The sequence below is a fragment of the Vulpes lagopus genome, chromosome 2, assembly GCF_018345385.1.
Source record: "Vulpes lagopus strain Blue_001 chromosome 2, ASM1834538v1, whole genome shotgun sequence".
Taxonomy (NCBI): Eukaryota; Metazoa; Chordata; class Mammalia; order Carnivora; family Canidae; genus Vulpes; species Vulpes lagopus.
The window spans coordinates 107,240,255-107,255,490 of record NC_054825.1 but is presented as its reverse complement, the minus strand read 5'-3'; the positions used below and the strand labels follow the sequence as shown (position 1 = coordinate 107,255,490).

The 15,236-nt window shown below is 37.4% G+C and overlaps 1 protein-coding gene across 1 annotated transcript in view; it reads left to right on the top strand.

Moving 5' to 3' along the window:
- Positions 1 to 15,236, top strand: part of PRKN (parkin RBR E3 ubiquitin protein ligase) — a 1,299,677-nt gene that overhangs the window by 1,100,666 nt on the left and 183,775 nt on the right. The window contains exon 9 of the mRNA XM_041744985.1: positions 7,208 to 7,357. Coding sequence (XP_041600919.1) covers positions 7,208 to 7,357 — 150 coding nt within the window. The remainder of the gene's footprint in view (positions 1 to 7,207; positions 7,358 to 15,236) is intronic.

Sequence of the window (15,236 nt, the reverse complement as noted above, 5' to 3'; positions counted from 1 at the left end):
AAAGAGGAAGCTAGCTGCCCCATGTGGGATTTGAACACGTGAACCTTGCTTCATTAGAGAACAATATTCTACCCAACTCAATTCTTCAACTTACCTGCAGACCCCCAAAATACAACCTCTATTTGATTATACTCTCCCATGATTCATTATTCAGATTTTTAAAATATCAGTTTATTGAAACTTGTCTGAACTTTATATTTTAAAAGGAATATCTTCTGTGCTTAGGAATATCCATGGGAGTACACATAAAGACTGAATAATTTATTTCTGGAATAAATAAAATATAGACCATAGCAATGAGTTGAGATTTTTACCTAGATAGATCATACTAATGGAATGCATTTTCACTATAATCTGATGAAATGTAAGAAATGTTTTTAAAAAATTTTTTTCCTTAGAGGTCAAGTAGTATGCTTTGTTAATATTCACTTTCAAAAAATTTTTGCGAATACCATGTTGTCACTCTAAATTATCTTAGTTATCTGTCTGTGGATTATCCATTTTATGAAAGTATATCCATAAATTTGCAGACTAGTTTTAATAATATCTTAAGCAACATTAGTTGGCAGGTTAAGACGAATACATCCACACACACACAGGTGTGCACACAGTCACTCACAGTGATTCCAAAGATAAATAGTAAGGGATTTTTAGAAAATTTTGAGCTCACCTGAGAATAGATTCTACACAGACTTACCCACATTGCAAATTAATCATGTTCCTTCAGGGCAGCCCGGGTGACTCAGCAGTTTATTTTTTTTTAAATAAATTAATTTTTTATTGGTGTTCAATTTACCGACATACAGAATAACACCCAGTGCTCACCCCGTCAAGTGCCCCCCGGACTCAGCAGTTTAGCGCTGCCTTCGGCCCAGGGCATGATCCTGGAGTCCCAGGATCAGTCCCATGTCGGGCTCCCTGCATGGAGTCTGCTTCTCCCTCTGCCTGTGTCTCTGCCTCTCTCTCTGTGTCTCACATGAATAAATAAAAAAATCTTTAAAAATAAAAAAATAATAATAATCATGTTCCTTCAGTTCTCTTCCTAAAATACCATTATTGATAAGTGAAAAAAGCACCTGCATATTATGCGAGTAGTGTCAACTGATCGGTATCTGTTCACTTTCCCGATTGGAGTCCATTTATCTCTTTACCACTATTGTGTATATTTTGCACTCAGATGAATCTCCATATTCTGCCCTATTTAGTGCTAATTTGTTAAAACTCTCTAGTAAATAAATAGTTGGGTTCTTTCAATACATTGTCAACTTTGTGCCAGTAAGTGGTTGAAAGGAATCCATGGAAATGTCTGCCATACCTTGAAGGGAACCAAGTATCTCTAATGACATACATATAACTACATGTCTAATTTCTTTCCTTAGCATATGAAACTTTCTGTGACTACTAACTCATTACTGTCTTTAGGTCAAATGTTTGTTCTTATAAATTTCACAATGTTAAAAAAACAGTTGTAAAGCACTCAGTAGGCTTGGGTTTTATTTCAGATGTCTGTACTTTTTAATTATCAGAAATTACAGGTATATAAGTTAAAATATTTGTCTTTAGAAAAGAAATCGTATGCTCAAATTCTCTTGAGTGTATCACAAATAGAATAATTATAATTAAGTCATTTTTATAAGCTCCTTAGCTAATGAGCAGAAAGAAAAATATAATTTCACATTTCATCAGTAACTAAGACCACTGTGAATACTGTCAGCAAGAATTTCTAAAGTGTTATTGGACTTTGTCCATAGGTTAACTTCTTCCTAGTTAAAAGCTGCCATTCAGGGATGCCTGGGTTGCTCAGTGGTGAAGCGTCTGCCTTCAACTCAGGGTATGATCCTGGAGCTCCAGGACTGAATCCCACATGGGGCTCCCCACAGGGAGCCTGCTTCTCCCTCTTCCTGTGTCTTTGTGTGTGTGTGTGTCTCATGAATAAATAAAAAATATCTTTAAAAAAATAGCTATCATTCATAGTAGTAAAATCACTTAACTAAATTAAGTAGTTGGGTGATCTATCATTAAATCAGAAAATAGCCAATTGCTTGAGAGCCATTTATTTAAAATAGAAAACCATCCTACATCACTCTTATTAATTCCCATTGCCATTGATTGTTTTGTTAGAAGAATTAAATTAATTGACACTCACTGGAGTTAGATTCCATTAATTCATCCTACAACAGTTTGCTGTTTACTAACTGTGGATAAGATACTCTATCAAATTCAGGAGAAACAAATACAAAAAAACACTGGGGGGTTGTGGGTGTGCAAAAGGTCTACATTAAGATCCGAAGGGACTGAATAATCTGGGTCCCCTGGGCTCACAAAACTGAACCAGCCAAAGATATCTTTGGAAACAAGGCCTCACACTGAGCAGAAATGTGTTTGGAATAGAGAAGGGGATGAGGAAAGAGGAAATCTAGTTAAAATTGGGTAATAATGCTGGGAGCTCATGGAAAGTGAACCCCACAAACCAGAAAAGGAAGCTTTTGAGCCACCAAGAGCTATGCTGGATCCTCCTTGTTTCTAAAGTTTACTTAGAACTGATCTCATGTAAAACTGTGCAACAACAAGAAGCAAGGTTAAATCCTACACAAAGTTTTTAAGAGGTTACAGAGAATGAGGAGGAGAATGATGTCCTGAGAGGTAAGAAAAGCATGTTAGTCAGGTGGAGACTAAAGTCACTCTTTGCAAAGGAACCATATGATAAAGAAATCATACAAATACAAATAAATAACAGATACTGTCTTAAGAGAAACAGAAAGTGAAAAGGAAGAAACTTCTAAACCTGAAAGTAAAGTGAGATGACAGATTCCAGAGAAGTTGACAGATGTAGAGGGTGAGTAAAGAAGATCCAATATATGTATACTAGAAATCCTATAAGAAACATGTCAAAGCAAGAAAATAGAGCAAACACTGAAAATTAAATTCAATGCAATTTTCTTGAATCATGAAACTTGGTCAGAAAATGACCAGCACCAAGATACATTCTAACAAAACTACCAGATTCTAAAGAAAAAAAAAATATCCTTTGGGCATCTGGGTGAAAACATTACCAACTCAATGTGTAAAGGGAAAAAATAATCAGATTGTCATCAGGCTTGTCCATAATGCCTTCCACCAGAAGCACAAGAAGTAATACAGTGAAGTTGCTCAAGGAAGAAAACCTGGGAGGCCAGAACTTTATATCCACTCAAATTCATTTTCAAGAATAAAGGCCCCAAAGGAACCATCACCAATACATATGCAAGACCTCAGTGAATATTTTTCCCATATACTCCTTGTGAGGAATTTACTGGAGAACATGCTTCTAACAACCAAAATTGCCATAGAGATGCCAATATAAGGACTGGGGGTGAGCATGAGATATATTTGTGTGTGTGTGTATGTATGTGTGTGTGTGTGTGTGTGTGTGTGTGTGTGTGTGTGTAGACCCAAGATAGCATGAAAATTAAGGAAAAGAAAGCATAGTATGGAATGGCCATATGCTTCAACAATGCACATAGAGTATAATTATTAGAAAAATTTGGCAGGAGAAATTGTATAGCATGTGAAAATATATGTGAGGCTTTTAGTAATCATATTCATAGTGATACTGGTATTGTTATTCTAATACCCTTGTATGTGTGTGAGATAAAGCAAATGAGCTATTGTGGAATATAGTTTTCTTCCATCATCCTCTGTGTTCTTAAGAACCAGTGTAGAAGAAAGGAGATATAGCAGATGTTAAGTAAAAGCCTGAAGCACTGAAATACCTACCCTCCTAGCAAATTTCAGGTGTACGATATAGTATCATTCGCTGTATTACCATTTTGTGCATTAGATCTCCAGAACTTATTCCTTACAAAACTAAAACTTCATACCCATTTTGTATAGGCATAAAGGTTGAACAGTCCAGTGGTACAGCACTGAGCTGAACACCTCAGAGGGGTTTGAAACATATTTATTGAAATCACTCACAGTCGTGTGAGGAGATATTTGTGTGCCAAAGCCATGTAGGGGTGGGAGGGACCGAGGAGCACCTTATCTCTTATTCCTTACCATCTGGCTTAAATCCAACCTCCTGCCTACTCTGCACTTAGCAGCCATGTGTTGTAGAGAAACATAAAATTCTGCCGACTGGTTTTCCTTTCAATGCATAATCTCTGCCTACAAATGGGTTGTTTAGTGCTGCCTAGCAATAATACTAGCTCCTTCTATCCGTTTCCTCTCCCCTGGTCATTGATGTCTTTCTTCTCTTCTCAAATTTTCAACACCTCCTTTATCTGTCTGCCCCTGGGCCCAAATACTCCCTTCCTTCCTTTGCTAAGGATGGCGGCCTTATGCCTTTCAGGCCAACCCTTCTACTCACCCTTGAGATCCTGCTCCTCCCTCTGCCTAAGGTCAGAGCTTGTTTCCTAGCTGACATCATCAATACTCTCCTCTCCTCTTTCCACTCATTCCCTTATTTCTTCAATTTCAAAAAATCCTTTATAATCCCACCACCCCCTTTAGCTGCTCTCCTATGCTTCTGTTCTCCTTTTCAGCCAAACTCCTACAGGAAGAAGTACCCATTCTCACCTCTTAGAATTCCTTCCCTCCAAATCTGTCTTGACTCCATTTGACTCCACTAAGACTTTTGGCTCCATGACTCCACTGAAAATGGCTCTTGTCCAGATCACAGACATCTGCATTTCTGACTCCAACCAATTTTCAGTAATTGCCTTCTGTGTAGCTCTTGGGACAATTTATCATGACACCCTCCTAGAAGAATTTCATTCCCTTGGCTTCCAGGATACCTACATCCTTTTCATTTTCCACCTGCCTTCTCAGTCCCCTTTGCTGGCTCCTTCTCATCTTTCCTAGAAAAGGTTAGCTAGTCTCAGCCAGCCTCATGACTACTGAGAACACAGAGTCAGATTGTCAAGTCAGACTCGCAGGAATCATAGATGTAACCTTGTGTCAAGCTTTACTAATTACTTCAAGGATACAGGTAATAATGAGGTATCCAAAAAGCACAGAGAAGTGTGGGTCATTTGGCGTGGCTTCCTAGGTCACTTCTCAGCATCTTAGGGTGTGCTTTAGGCCAGACTTAATAAATGAAGTCTCCAAGAAGCTCACAGAATGATCATTAACATGACATCTCTCAATTATATAAACTGTCTCATCATTCATCACTCGAGCAATCATTCATCACATAAGTATTTCCTGCTTAATGTATTCCATAGTTAAGAAATCTTTTCTAGTAAATGCCATTGTATGGATGTACCATTAGCATGTTTACAAGAGAATCTGACCAAGTCATCTTTCTTTCCTGGGGCCAGAAAAATGAGAAAATGCATGGAAGGCTTGATGCTAACCCTTTCCCGCCCAGCCTTCCATGCACATATGATTTCAAAATTTGTATCAACAACCCACACCTTTCTCCTCAACTCCAAACTCATATATTCCATTAGCCACTCAGAATCTTGGCTGTGTAGCAGTTTATCAAATTGAAGATGAGCACAGTGGAAATGGCTCTTTTTTGCAGTTCCCAGCTTATACACACACACAGACATGCATGCACATTCACACATATACAGACACACCTTCTTCTGAGTCTTCCCATCCCAGTAATACAGTCTCTGTTTTGCTCTTTCTGTGTGTGTGTGTGTATGTGTGTCCTATCTTCTCAGGCAAAAACATTACATTCATGCTTGACTCCTTTTTTTTCCACAGGCCATGTATCCAATCTACCTAAAAATTTTGCCGTTTCTACCTTTAAAATATATCCAGCTGATCTCCCACCTTTACCACTAGCTTGCTGGCTCAAGCCACTGTCATCTCTCACTTGTATCACTGAAAATCTCCTGCTTGCCCCTCTGCTTCTTCCTCCTATCCTTCCTCACCCAAGAGTCAATTCTGAATATTTAAACCAAATGCTTGTCTTTAAGAGATTAGTCAAATTATGTCACCCCACAGTTCCAAAGTCTCCCGTGGTTCCCATATTTCTCGGAGTAGCAGCCAGAGTTCTCCTAATGGCCCTCAGGGACCTACATAGCCCAGATCCCCAAAAGTTCTCTGTCCGCATCTTCTGTCATTTCCCTATCTGCTGTCACTCAGCCACACTGGCCTCTGCTGTACCTCAGAGCACCAAGCACATTCTGGCCTCTGCATCTTGGTACCACTCTATCCTTAGCCCAAAAGCCCAGTCCCACAGGTAGCCATGTGGTTTGCTTTTCTAGTCTCCCTTAGATGTTTGCATACATATACCTTCTTTACAAGGCATCCCCTTCCCCCTAATCACCTCTTCAAAATTATAGTTCCTATCTTCTCCAAAATCTGCTTCTTCTCTGCTTTTTATTCTCCTTTCCACTAAAATAAAGCCTTTCAGCATTTGTTGTTATAGGCATGTGGATGAGAGCAAAGGTGTCTGTTTTATTCACTACTCTATCCCCAGCACCACAGTAGGGTCTGACATATAGTAGACTGTCACCGAATGTCACATAAACTAATTTACAGTTGAGCAAATCCACTTGACTTGATTTGAGTTTAGAAGTGAATATGATCAAATAACACAAAGAGGACAATAACAGGGCAGTGATAGGAAGGCTCTGGAAACTGTACTGTGTGGCTTTATGCTGTAGGCTGGGGAAACCAGAGAGGGTGATAATCCACGAAATGGCATGAGGAAATCAGGGATAGAAGAAAGCATGCTTTAAGAAAAAGAATAATGATAAAAGGAATAATGTGAATCTCTTCATCAAGCTGAATGTGCTCAGTATTGCTCAGATATCATGTGCGCTGGATGTTAGGGCCTATTTTCAAAATGGTTTTAAAATAGAGGCATAGAGTCCTGAATAGAAGCATGAAAATGACTACCTGATGAGATTGATAATGATGCATTATGTGTCCATAACTTAAAATGTAAATATGTTTCCTAAAATTTGTATGAAACAAGACTGTTAAATGCAGTTGATAGTAGTATTATTAAAAACAACAACAACAACAACCTTGGGGGGGTGGGAATTTAGGACCAGTTTCCTAGAAATGCAAAGTTATCTGCTTACCAATCACAGTTGGGAAGGCCTTGTCCTTTATGTTGGATCTTACCTTGTCCACGCCACCCCACCTCATTTTTTAACAAAACAGATTAACAAGAAAGCCCACAGACCTCCAGCTATTAATATTTTGACTAAAATAGCACATTGTAGCATTATCACTCTTCAAAACTCATGTTGTTTTTTTACAGTACAACCGATACCAGCAATATGGCGCTGAAGAGTGTGTGTTACAGATGGGGGGCGTGTTGTGCCCCAGCCCTGGTTGTGGAGCTGGACTGCTTCCCGAGCCAGGCGTGAGGAAGGTCACTTGTGAAGGGAGTAATGATCTTGGCTGTGGGGTAAGTACCACCTACACCTCTGGGTGTTGACTGTGTGTGTGTTTGGTTTTAGCGAATTGGCAATGATTATATATTTGTTTTATTTTCCTTTTCCCTTTGTACTCAGATATCTTTGAACTGATGTATAACAAAACAGAATTTTAGGGGTGCCTGGCTGGCCCATTCAGAAGAGTATGTTACTCTTTGTCTCAAAGTTGTGAATTCAAGCCCCACCTTGGGTATAGAGATTCCTTAAAAATAAAATCTTTAAAAAAAAAAAAAAAAGAAAGAAAATAGACCTTTAAATTCTTATATAGGATCCCAGATATGAACATATATATTCATTGATGTGAAGGAAAAAGTTATATTAAGATTTTCTGCTCTAATTGTTTATCACGGTGTTTTTTCTAAGACATTGTGAATTACTAGACCAGACTTTTAAACTTTTTTCCAGTGCTCAGCTGATTCAGAGAAAAAATGTATTATTTTTTCAGAGTTGGCTTTAAGTAGACAGAGTAAAGGCAAAAGAGAATTTCCCACCAGTGATGTCTTAGCAGAATTGTTTGCCTAAGTATTTCAAGAAATAAAATGAAGATTAATATGGAAAACCTGAAATGTTATTGTGTCATAAAAATCATTTTAAATAGAGATGAGCAAAACTAATGGTGCCTCTTAGAGAAGCAGAATAAGAAACATGGAAAATGTTTGTTCTAAGAGGTCAACCAATATGACCCAGGCAGCCTCTTGAATGAATCTATGGCTGCAAGCTGACAGGGAAGGTGTGAGGGAAGCATACTCAAACACAAAAAGCCTTGCTAAATTATAGGTTGAAATGACAAATGGATAATAATCCTGATATTAGATTTCATGCAGGCCAGGAAAGGAAGGAAGTGTATGTGCTTATAAAATGCTATTGAATTTTGATGGGAAAACATTTCTTTTAAAATTGCTACTTCATGAGGAGTTTTGTAGAAGGAGTGTTGATGGCAGAGGCATATTGCCAGGGCCTAATTTTTGGCTGAGAGCTGTAAGTCATCTATGCGTAAGTTGACATCTGTTGTCCTCAGTAAAGCTATCTGTCGTGCAGTGGGGTTGCAAAGCCCTGGGCTGAGCCATAAAGTAGAGGAAGTGGACGTTGGAAAGCAATGAGATACCATGATGACTCCTCAGAAAAAAAATGCCTCTGGATTAATAATCATGATTACATTAGAATGGAAACACAAGTTATAATTGCTAGCTTTAGAAATTACAGATGTCAAACTGCACTTTCCAGCCAAGAGCATCATCATGTACTGTGTCATCTGCACCAATTGTGTGGGGCCTAAGCAAGCTGCCAAATTCTAGGAGACCACAATGCTGGTGAATGTTTTCTATTAAAATGAGTCACAATAGTTTTTAACTAATATCCAAACTGTATGCTTCTGCCTGCTAATTGCCTACTGTTGTTCCATTCTCTAAAGCTGGATTTTAAGGTCTTAAATTTCTTTATGATCTTTATGAGAAAGAGACTTTCTTTGGCACATCTTCTGCATTCTGTTGTTCACCTTGCTTTAAAGAACTTTGAAGGTTTTATGTAATTTTAAGTTTTGAATAGCTAAATCTTCCTTTTTTTGTACAATGTGACAAAGTAAAGAAGTAGCATACAATTTAAGCTTCAAATCCTAGAAAATTACTTTGGGAGTGAATTGAACTGCTTTGATACCTTTGGGTTAAAGAGTTTGGGGGCATACCTTACCTAAATGAGAAAAGCTGTCTTCAGGATATTTTTCCTTTTGAAATTCTAAGTAATGAGTTTTATTTTATTTTTATTTATTTGGTTTTGTTGTTTTCAGAAGTGTGCTTGTCAGTTTGTATAGTATTTCTCTATTACTGCTTACAAATCACCCCAAATTTTAACCATTTAATTAATAAGCATTTATTATCCCACAGAGTCTGGGCATCAAGAGTCCATAATACTTAGATGGGTGGCTCTAGCTCTGGTGCAGGGTCTCTGATGATGCCATAGTCAAACTGAGTTGCTTCACTTATCTGAAAGTTTGACTGGAGCAGGAAGATCCATTTCCAAAATGGCTCACTCACATGAGTTTAGGACAAAAAAGCTCACTTCCTCCCTGGCTAGTGGCAAAAGGCCATAGTTCCAAACCACATGACCCTCTTCTTAGGCTGTTTTTCCCCAGGATGGCAGCTAACTTGTGTAGAACTAGTGATCCAAGAGACAGAGCAAAGAGAAAGTCACAGCACCTGTGTGACCTGATCTCCAAGGCTTCACTTCCACTTCACTTCATTCATTAGAATTGACATGCAAGATTCAGCCACCCTCAAAGAAAAGACAGTTAAACTCCATCTTAAAGAAAAGAATATCAAAGAATTCATGAGCATTTCCTGAGCCACCAGGGTTTACAATATGAAGAACTTGGAAAGAGAACAGAGGAATAATTTTCTAAAGTATGCACTTAACTTGATGCTCTTATTTCTATCCCTGCCCTTTTGCCCCAGTCCCCATACTCTTATTCTGGCTTACATTGATTCCTATTACGCGACTTCTCAACAGAGATAAATCGACCTCATCATTGCCCTTTGCCTTCAAATCCTCAACTTTCACAAAAGGTTGTTAACCCAACTAATCTGCTTTTTGGGACTCTGTAGGGTTAAAAAGGAGATTGAGTTGGATGTCTTAAGTTCAAATCCTGGCTGAACCAACTATTAGTGGTCTTAATCTTTCTGTGCCTCAGTCTCCTCATCTCTAAAATAAGATGTATTATAGCAACCCCATATAAGACTATTATGACAATGAAATGAGATCATAGATGTAAAATGTTTAGAACAGTACCTAGCATGCAATGTATTTATATTTAATATTTAAAGAAACGTTTAATCAATGCTTATCAAAAGCTTGTTTGAAAGACCCAGAATTAAAAAAAAAAAAAAAAAACACCTAAAACCTCTGTTCAGGATAATCATTTGATCTTCTCTTCCAAATATTCTGGAATCAAACCACATCAAGCTAGATCTACAGCAGGGAATTCGGTATCTATGAATTTTAGCCCTTCAAAGGCTATGAATTTAGCCCTCATTTTAGCCTCAAAGAGTTGCTTTTTTTACATAGTACTTTGTCAAAATATCATTCATTCACATGGTGGTCATTATACAGGAAATTTGATACCTGCAGTTCAGAATATCCTAGTGGACTTTTCTATGAAATAACATGGTGGTTATTCCAGGCTGACCTGTGCAACAGGAGCACTGATGCTTGTCCTGAGGAAAGTTATCCTTGAGGACATGGTAAGTTGCACAACCAATGCAGTGTCCCTCTAAAAGGTGACTGGTCAATAACCTTAAACCACATTTGTATGCTAGCTATAGCATATAAATGGACCATTATTAAAACAAATTTTGAAGCTCTTTGTCTGGCTTCACTTTTTTCCTTCTTTTTCTTCCCCTTTTTCTGAGTCCTGCTAAGATTTGTTCATTCTCATAAGCTGCCAAACTTTTCTGGATTTAAGGGTGGTAATGGAAAGCTGTCGTATGGTAGAAATCATGGTTAGCTCAGCTTGTTTAGAGACAGAACAGGGCCCAAAAAGTAGAAGTTAGAGGAAGATAAATCTCTGCTTACCATTTGCCCTAACACTAGGGACAACCAACAACAAAATGGGCTATCTCAGGAAGTAGTAAGCACATCATCCTACATGATCAATGGTTCAAGGAAAATCATTAATAAAAAAGCTATGGAAAAATCATAGAGTTTTGGATGTGATAAAGCTCTAGCCATCATTAACCTCTTTGGTTGTCAGGTTGTAGTTTACGGGTTTAATGTAAGGTATCTGTGAGTCTACCTGTGCTTAATTTTTTTCTCACCTACCAACAGATTCAAAAAGTACAGCTCTTATTATCTGGGTATCCAAGAAGTGCTTGATGTTATAAAGTTGGGCCTTACAGGTGCATTGTGATGTGACCAGGAGCACCCATTTTCAGTTTTGAGACACAGCTCCATGTGTTGTACTTACTCCAGGCTTGGGTGGCTCTAGTCTTCCAGTCAGTCAGCTTATCACTACACACCTAGATGGTCCTTCATACATCCACGACTCCTATGAATACATACAACAGGGATATACATACAATACAATCTGAAGGAACAGATTTCAGGTTTTTAATTGGCTTCTTAAAATAGGTGCTTAGGTTAGTATTTATGACTCTCTTATTCAAACATATAGTACTGTCCATTGGAAAATCAGATTACCTGATCCTTTGCTCTACTGTATCACTAGGCTGAACTGTTACCTGCAGAGCAGTACACATTAGCTAATAAATGAGGACAAGGATTTCCATTTAAATGATAATGTCAGTACAACTCAGAAAGCCTGATAGATATATGATGGTTCCAGCAAATTTATTACCAGGATTCAAGTTGAAGTATTATACTTGTTACATGCCTTTATAATCTTGACATTATTGTCCTCAGTAAATCCATGTATTTGGAGTTCAACATTCATTGGATGGATGGATGAATTGATGGATATAAACAATGTAAAAATAATATGAATACACTATCACTTTTATTTTCAAATATTAATCATCATTTACCCCAGTATTAGAATTGCTTACAAGAACCTTATCAACAAATACAAAATATACAGTGTTTGACTTGCACACATAATACATAATTCAGAAGAAAATATACTAAGTTCAGAGATCCACAAAAAGTCAATTAGGAGCCTGAAAGTACTGCAAAAGTTACAGTTATGTACCTGTCAAAGGCTATGTAGCCAAACTAGAATTTTGTACATTCTGATATATAAAAGTCTTAAGGGTACTGAGATTTTGGTTTTGACAGAGCACAGAATATTTTCACATTGATAGACAGAACCTAACAAAGAATGTATTTTGAAATCAAATAGCCTGACCTCACTCTCTGCTAGCCTTGATCATATTTTTACTACTGCTTATAAAAATATTAATTGATTTCCTAAGGAATTCATGTTATGCATTATTCTTTACTCTGGCTTATTGCTATTCATCAGAACTATCTCACTAACTTTTATGACTCCAATGTAAAATGTTGACGTGTTGAATACCAGAAAACAGCAACAAAATATGGAATATATTAGTACTCACTGACCTGGGAATACAGAAAGCTAAGGCAATCAAATGTTGTGAGTTTTCCATAAATAAAACATCATTATCTTATTTGGTGTTTTTTGGGGATATTATATGTCTGAGAGAGAATTTCTTATCTGGGATAATACTAGGGATTAGATGAAGAGTTTTCTGTTTTAAATTAGAAATCTAGGGACAAGATAACAACTGAAAAAAAAAACAGATTAAAAAAATCATATTACTGACCATTTGTTAAGGAAATAAGAAAGAATTTCTTCAAGCACCTGGTAGGTGCTCCTTACTTTAATGGAGAGCACGTGTTGCCAAGGCAGATTTCTCAAAGTGCTAATGAAGCATCAGCCATGGACTCCCCAATTGCACAAACCTCTTGTTTTTACCAAGTTTGTCCTCTTGCATTTTCCTTGAAGAGGGCCTCAAATATTGTAGTACTTAAAGATGGAAAGGCTCCATCAAACCTAGAGCTAGATCTGTGTAAGTATGGTGTAAGACCCACTATGTGCAAAGAAATTTTTGTTCAAAATGGTGATTTTGGGATCCCTGGGTGGCGCAGCGGTTTAGCGCCTGCCTTTGGCCCAGGGCGCGATCCTGGAGATCCGGGATCGAGTCCCACGTCGGGCTCCTGGTGCATGGAGCCTGCTTCTCCCTCTGCCTGTGTCTCTGCTTCACTCTCTCTCTCTCTCTCTCTCTCTCTCTCTCTCTCTCCGTGTGACTATCATAAATAAATAAAAATTAAAAAAAAAAAATGGTGATTTTGAACTACTTATAACAGTAGCGTTATTATATCATTGAAGATTGTACTTAGATCAGGGTTCAAGCCTCATTTTCAGTTCTTATATAAGAAAGAAGTCAACGAAGACAAATAAAGATACCTAGTCTTTCACTCAAAAATCGGATATTGAGTTAAAAACTATAATAAATAGATGGGGAGCCCCTTTTGCATTACATGGAGCTCAGAAATAAGCAGATAGTCAATATTTAATAATAAAAGGAAAAAATAGTTGTTTATCCTATACTTTAAAGATAGTTTAATTTTATAAAAATACCAAATTTAATTATAACTTGTATGAAGTATTTTGAAAACTATATTGAGTTCTCCCTTTTAAAAAAGAAGTCTAGAGAGTGAAATCTAGACTCCACTATATGTAGTGCTTTCACATATATTTCCGATGCTTTCAAGGAGACACCAAAAAGGACAGGTATTTTTCTTTGTGCCTATATGTAACTGTTTAAGCGTAAAGCTCCAGCTGTAGTCATAAGTGGCTTGCTTTAACCACCTGGCCTGTGCAAAACATGGAGAGTGGAATCATATCTTGTTGACACATTATTCTTTTATATACAAGATGTTCTTTATCAAAAAGTATTTTTAAAAGAAAGTTAATGTTATGAAATGTCAAAAATATGCATTCCATGTTTATTTGACATGTGTCCAGAAATCTAATTTAAACTCTAAGATTGGCTCATTTGCAGATAGGAAACAAGTGTCGCTAGACTTTCTGTATGAGAGACAGCTTGAAGTGCAAAGATAGAAAGCTTTGGAGAATATTTATTTTAATTAAAGAAATCGTTCACAAATGTACAAACAAGTTCTGCATACCATTCCTCTGGGAAACATCTATCAATTGGCAAATGTTCCTAGAAAGTGTCCTATTGTTTGAAATAGAAATACATATTTTCTAATCGACACAGACCACTGACCATTCCATGTGTCCTTAGCTATTTTTTGTTGTTATTAAAATAAAGGTAAATCTGGAATAATTATACTCTTTTAAAATGGTAAGCTTCATCTCATTGAATAATGTTAGGAAATCAGTTCTGTGGCAGGTGGAATGGAGAAGCCTTCTTTAGCTCTACAAGCTGCCAGAGAGCTTAGAACATTCTAGAAAACAGATTTCTACTGAAAATAATATAGTTTCTATGCAGTTCTTTTGATCCTGCTTTCACCTCCTTCTAGGGCCCTGCAGTCCAGTATGGTAGCCACTAGCCAGATGGCTATTTAAATTAAAATTAAATAAAATTTAAAATTTGTTTCTAAGTCACATTAGCCAGATTCCAAGTGGCTTTCAAGCCACATGTGGCTTCCTGCTACTTGACCACAGGTAATGCATTGTGTCATTGTCACCACAGAAAGTTCTAATGGACAGCATGAGTCTAGCTAGAGAAACATTAGAATATCACCCAGAGTAGCTTCTGCAAACTCAAGCTTCCTGTGTCTCACATGCAAACACTGCAACCTCTTCCAATCGAGTTAAGGAGAAAAATCTTTCCAGAAATTAAAGCAATTCCTCTAAGTACCAAAATGTAGAACAGCATTTTCCCAAGTGAGGCTCATTCAGCACAGGTTCCAGGGGATATTACTGGAAGGAAAGTTGTAGTGGAAGCAGAGAGGCTGGGCAGAGGTCCATCACCAAACAGCTTGGAAACACATGTTAAGCTAGGTTAAACAGAGGGGGCTTTTTCCATAAGACTTAAAGCTTTCAATCTGCAAACATGCATTTTGCCTGAACAAGTCAAATACCACAAGCAGCATCTTCTAAACTCTTTAGAGCAAGAACTGCCTTTTGTGTGGTGCATTTTATAGGATAGATGTTCCATGGAACAATTTGGGAAAATGAAAGCACTTGCTTTATTTTTTAAATGGACAGTGCTGAGCAGCAAGTGTACCGCAGTTATAATGAGCTAATGAGATCCACCTACAGCATTTTCCTCTTCGTAGAGAACTAACAAAATATTTTTTTTAATTTTTATTTATTTATGATAGCCAGAGAGAGAGAGAGAGAGAGAGAGA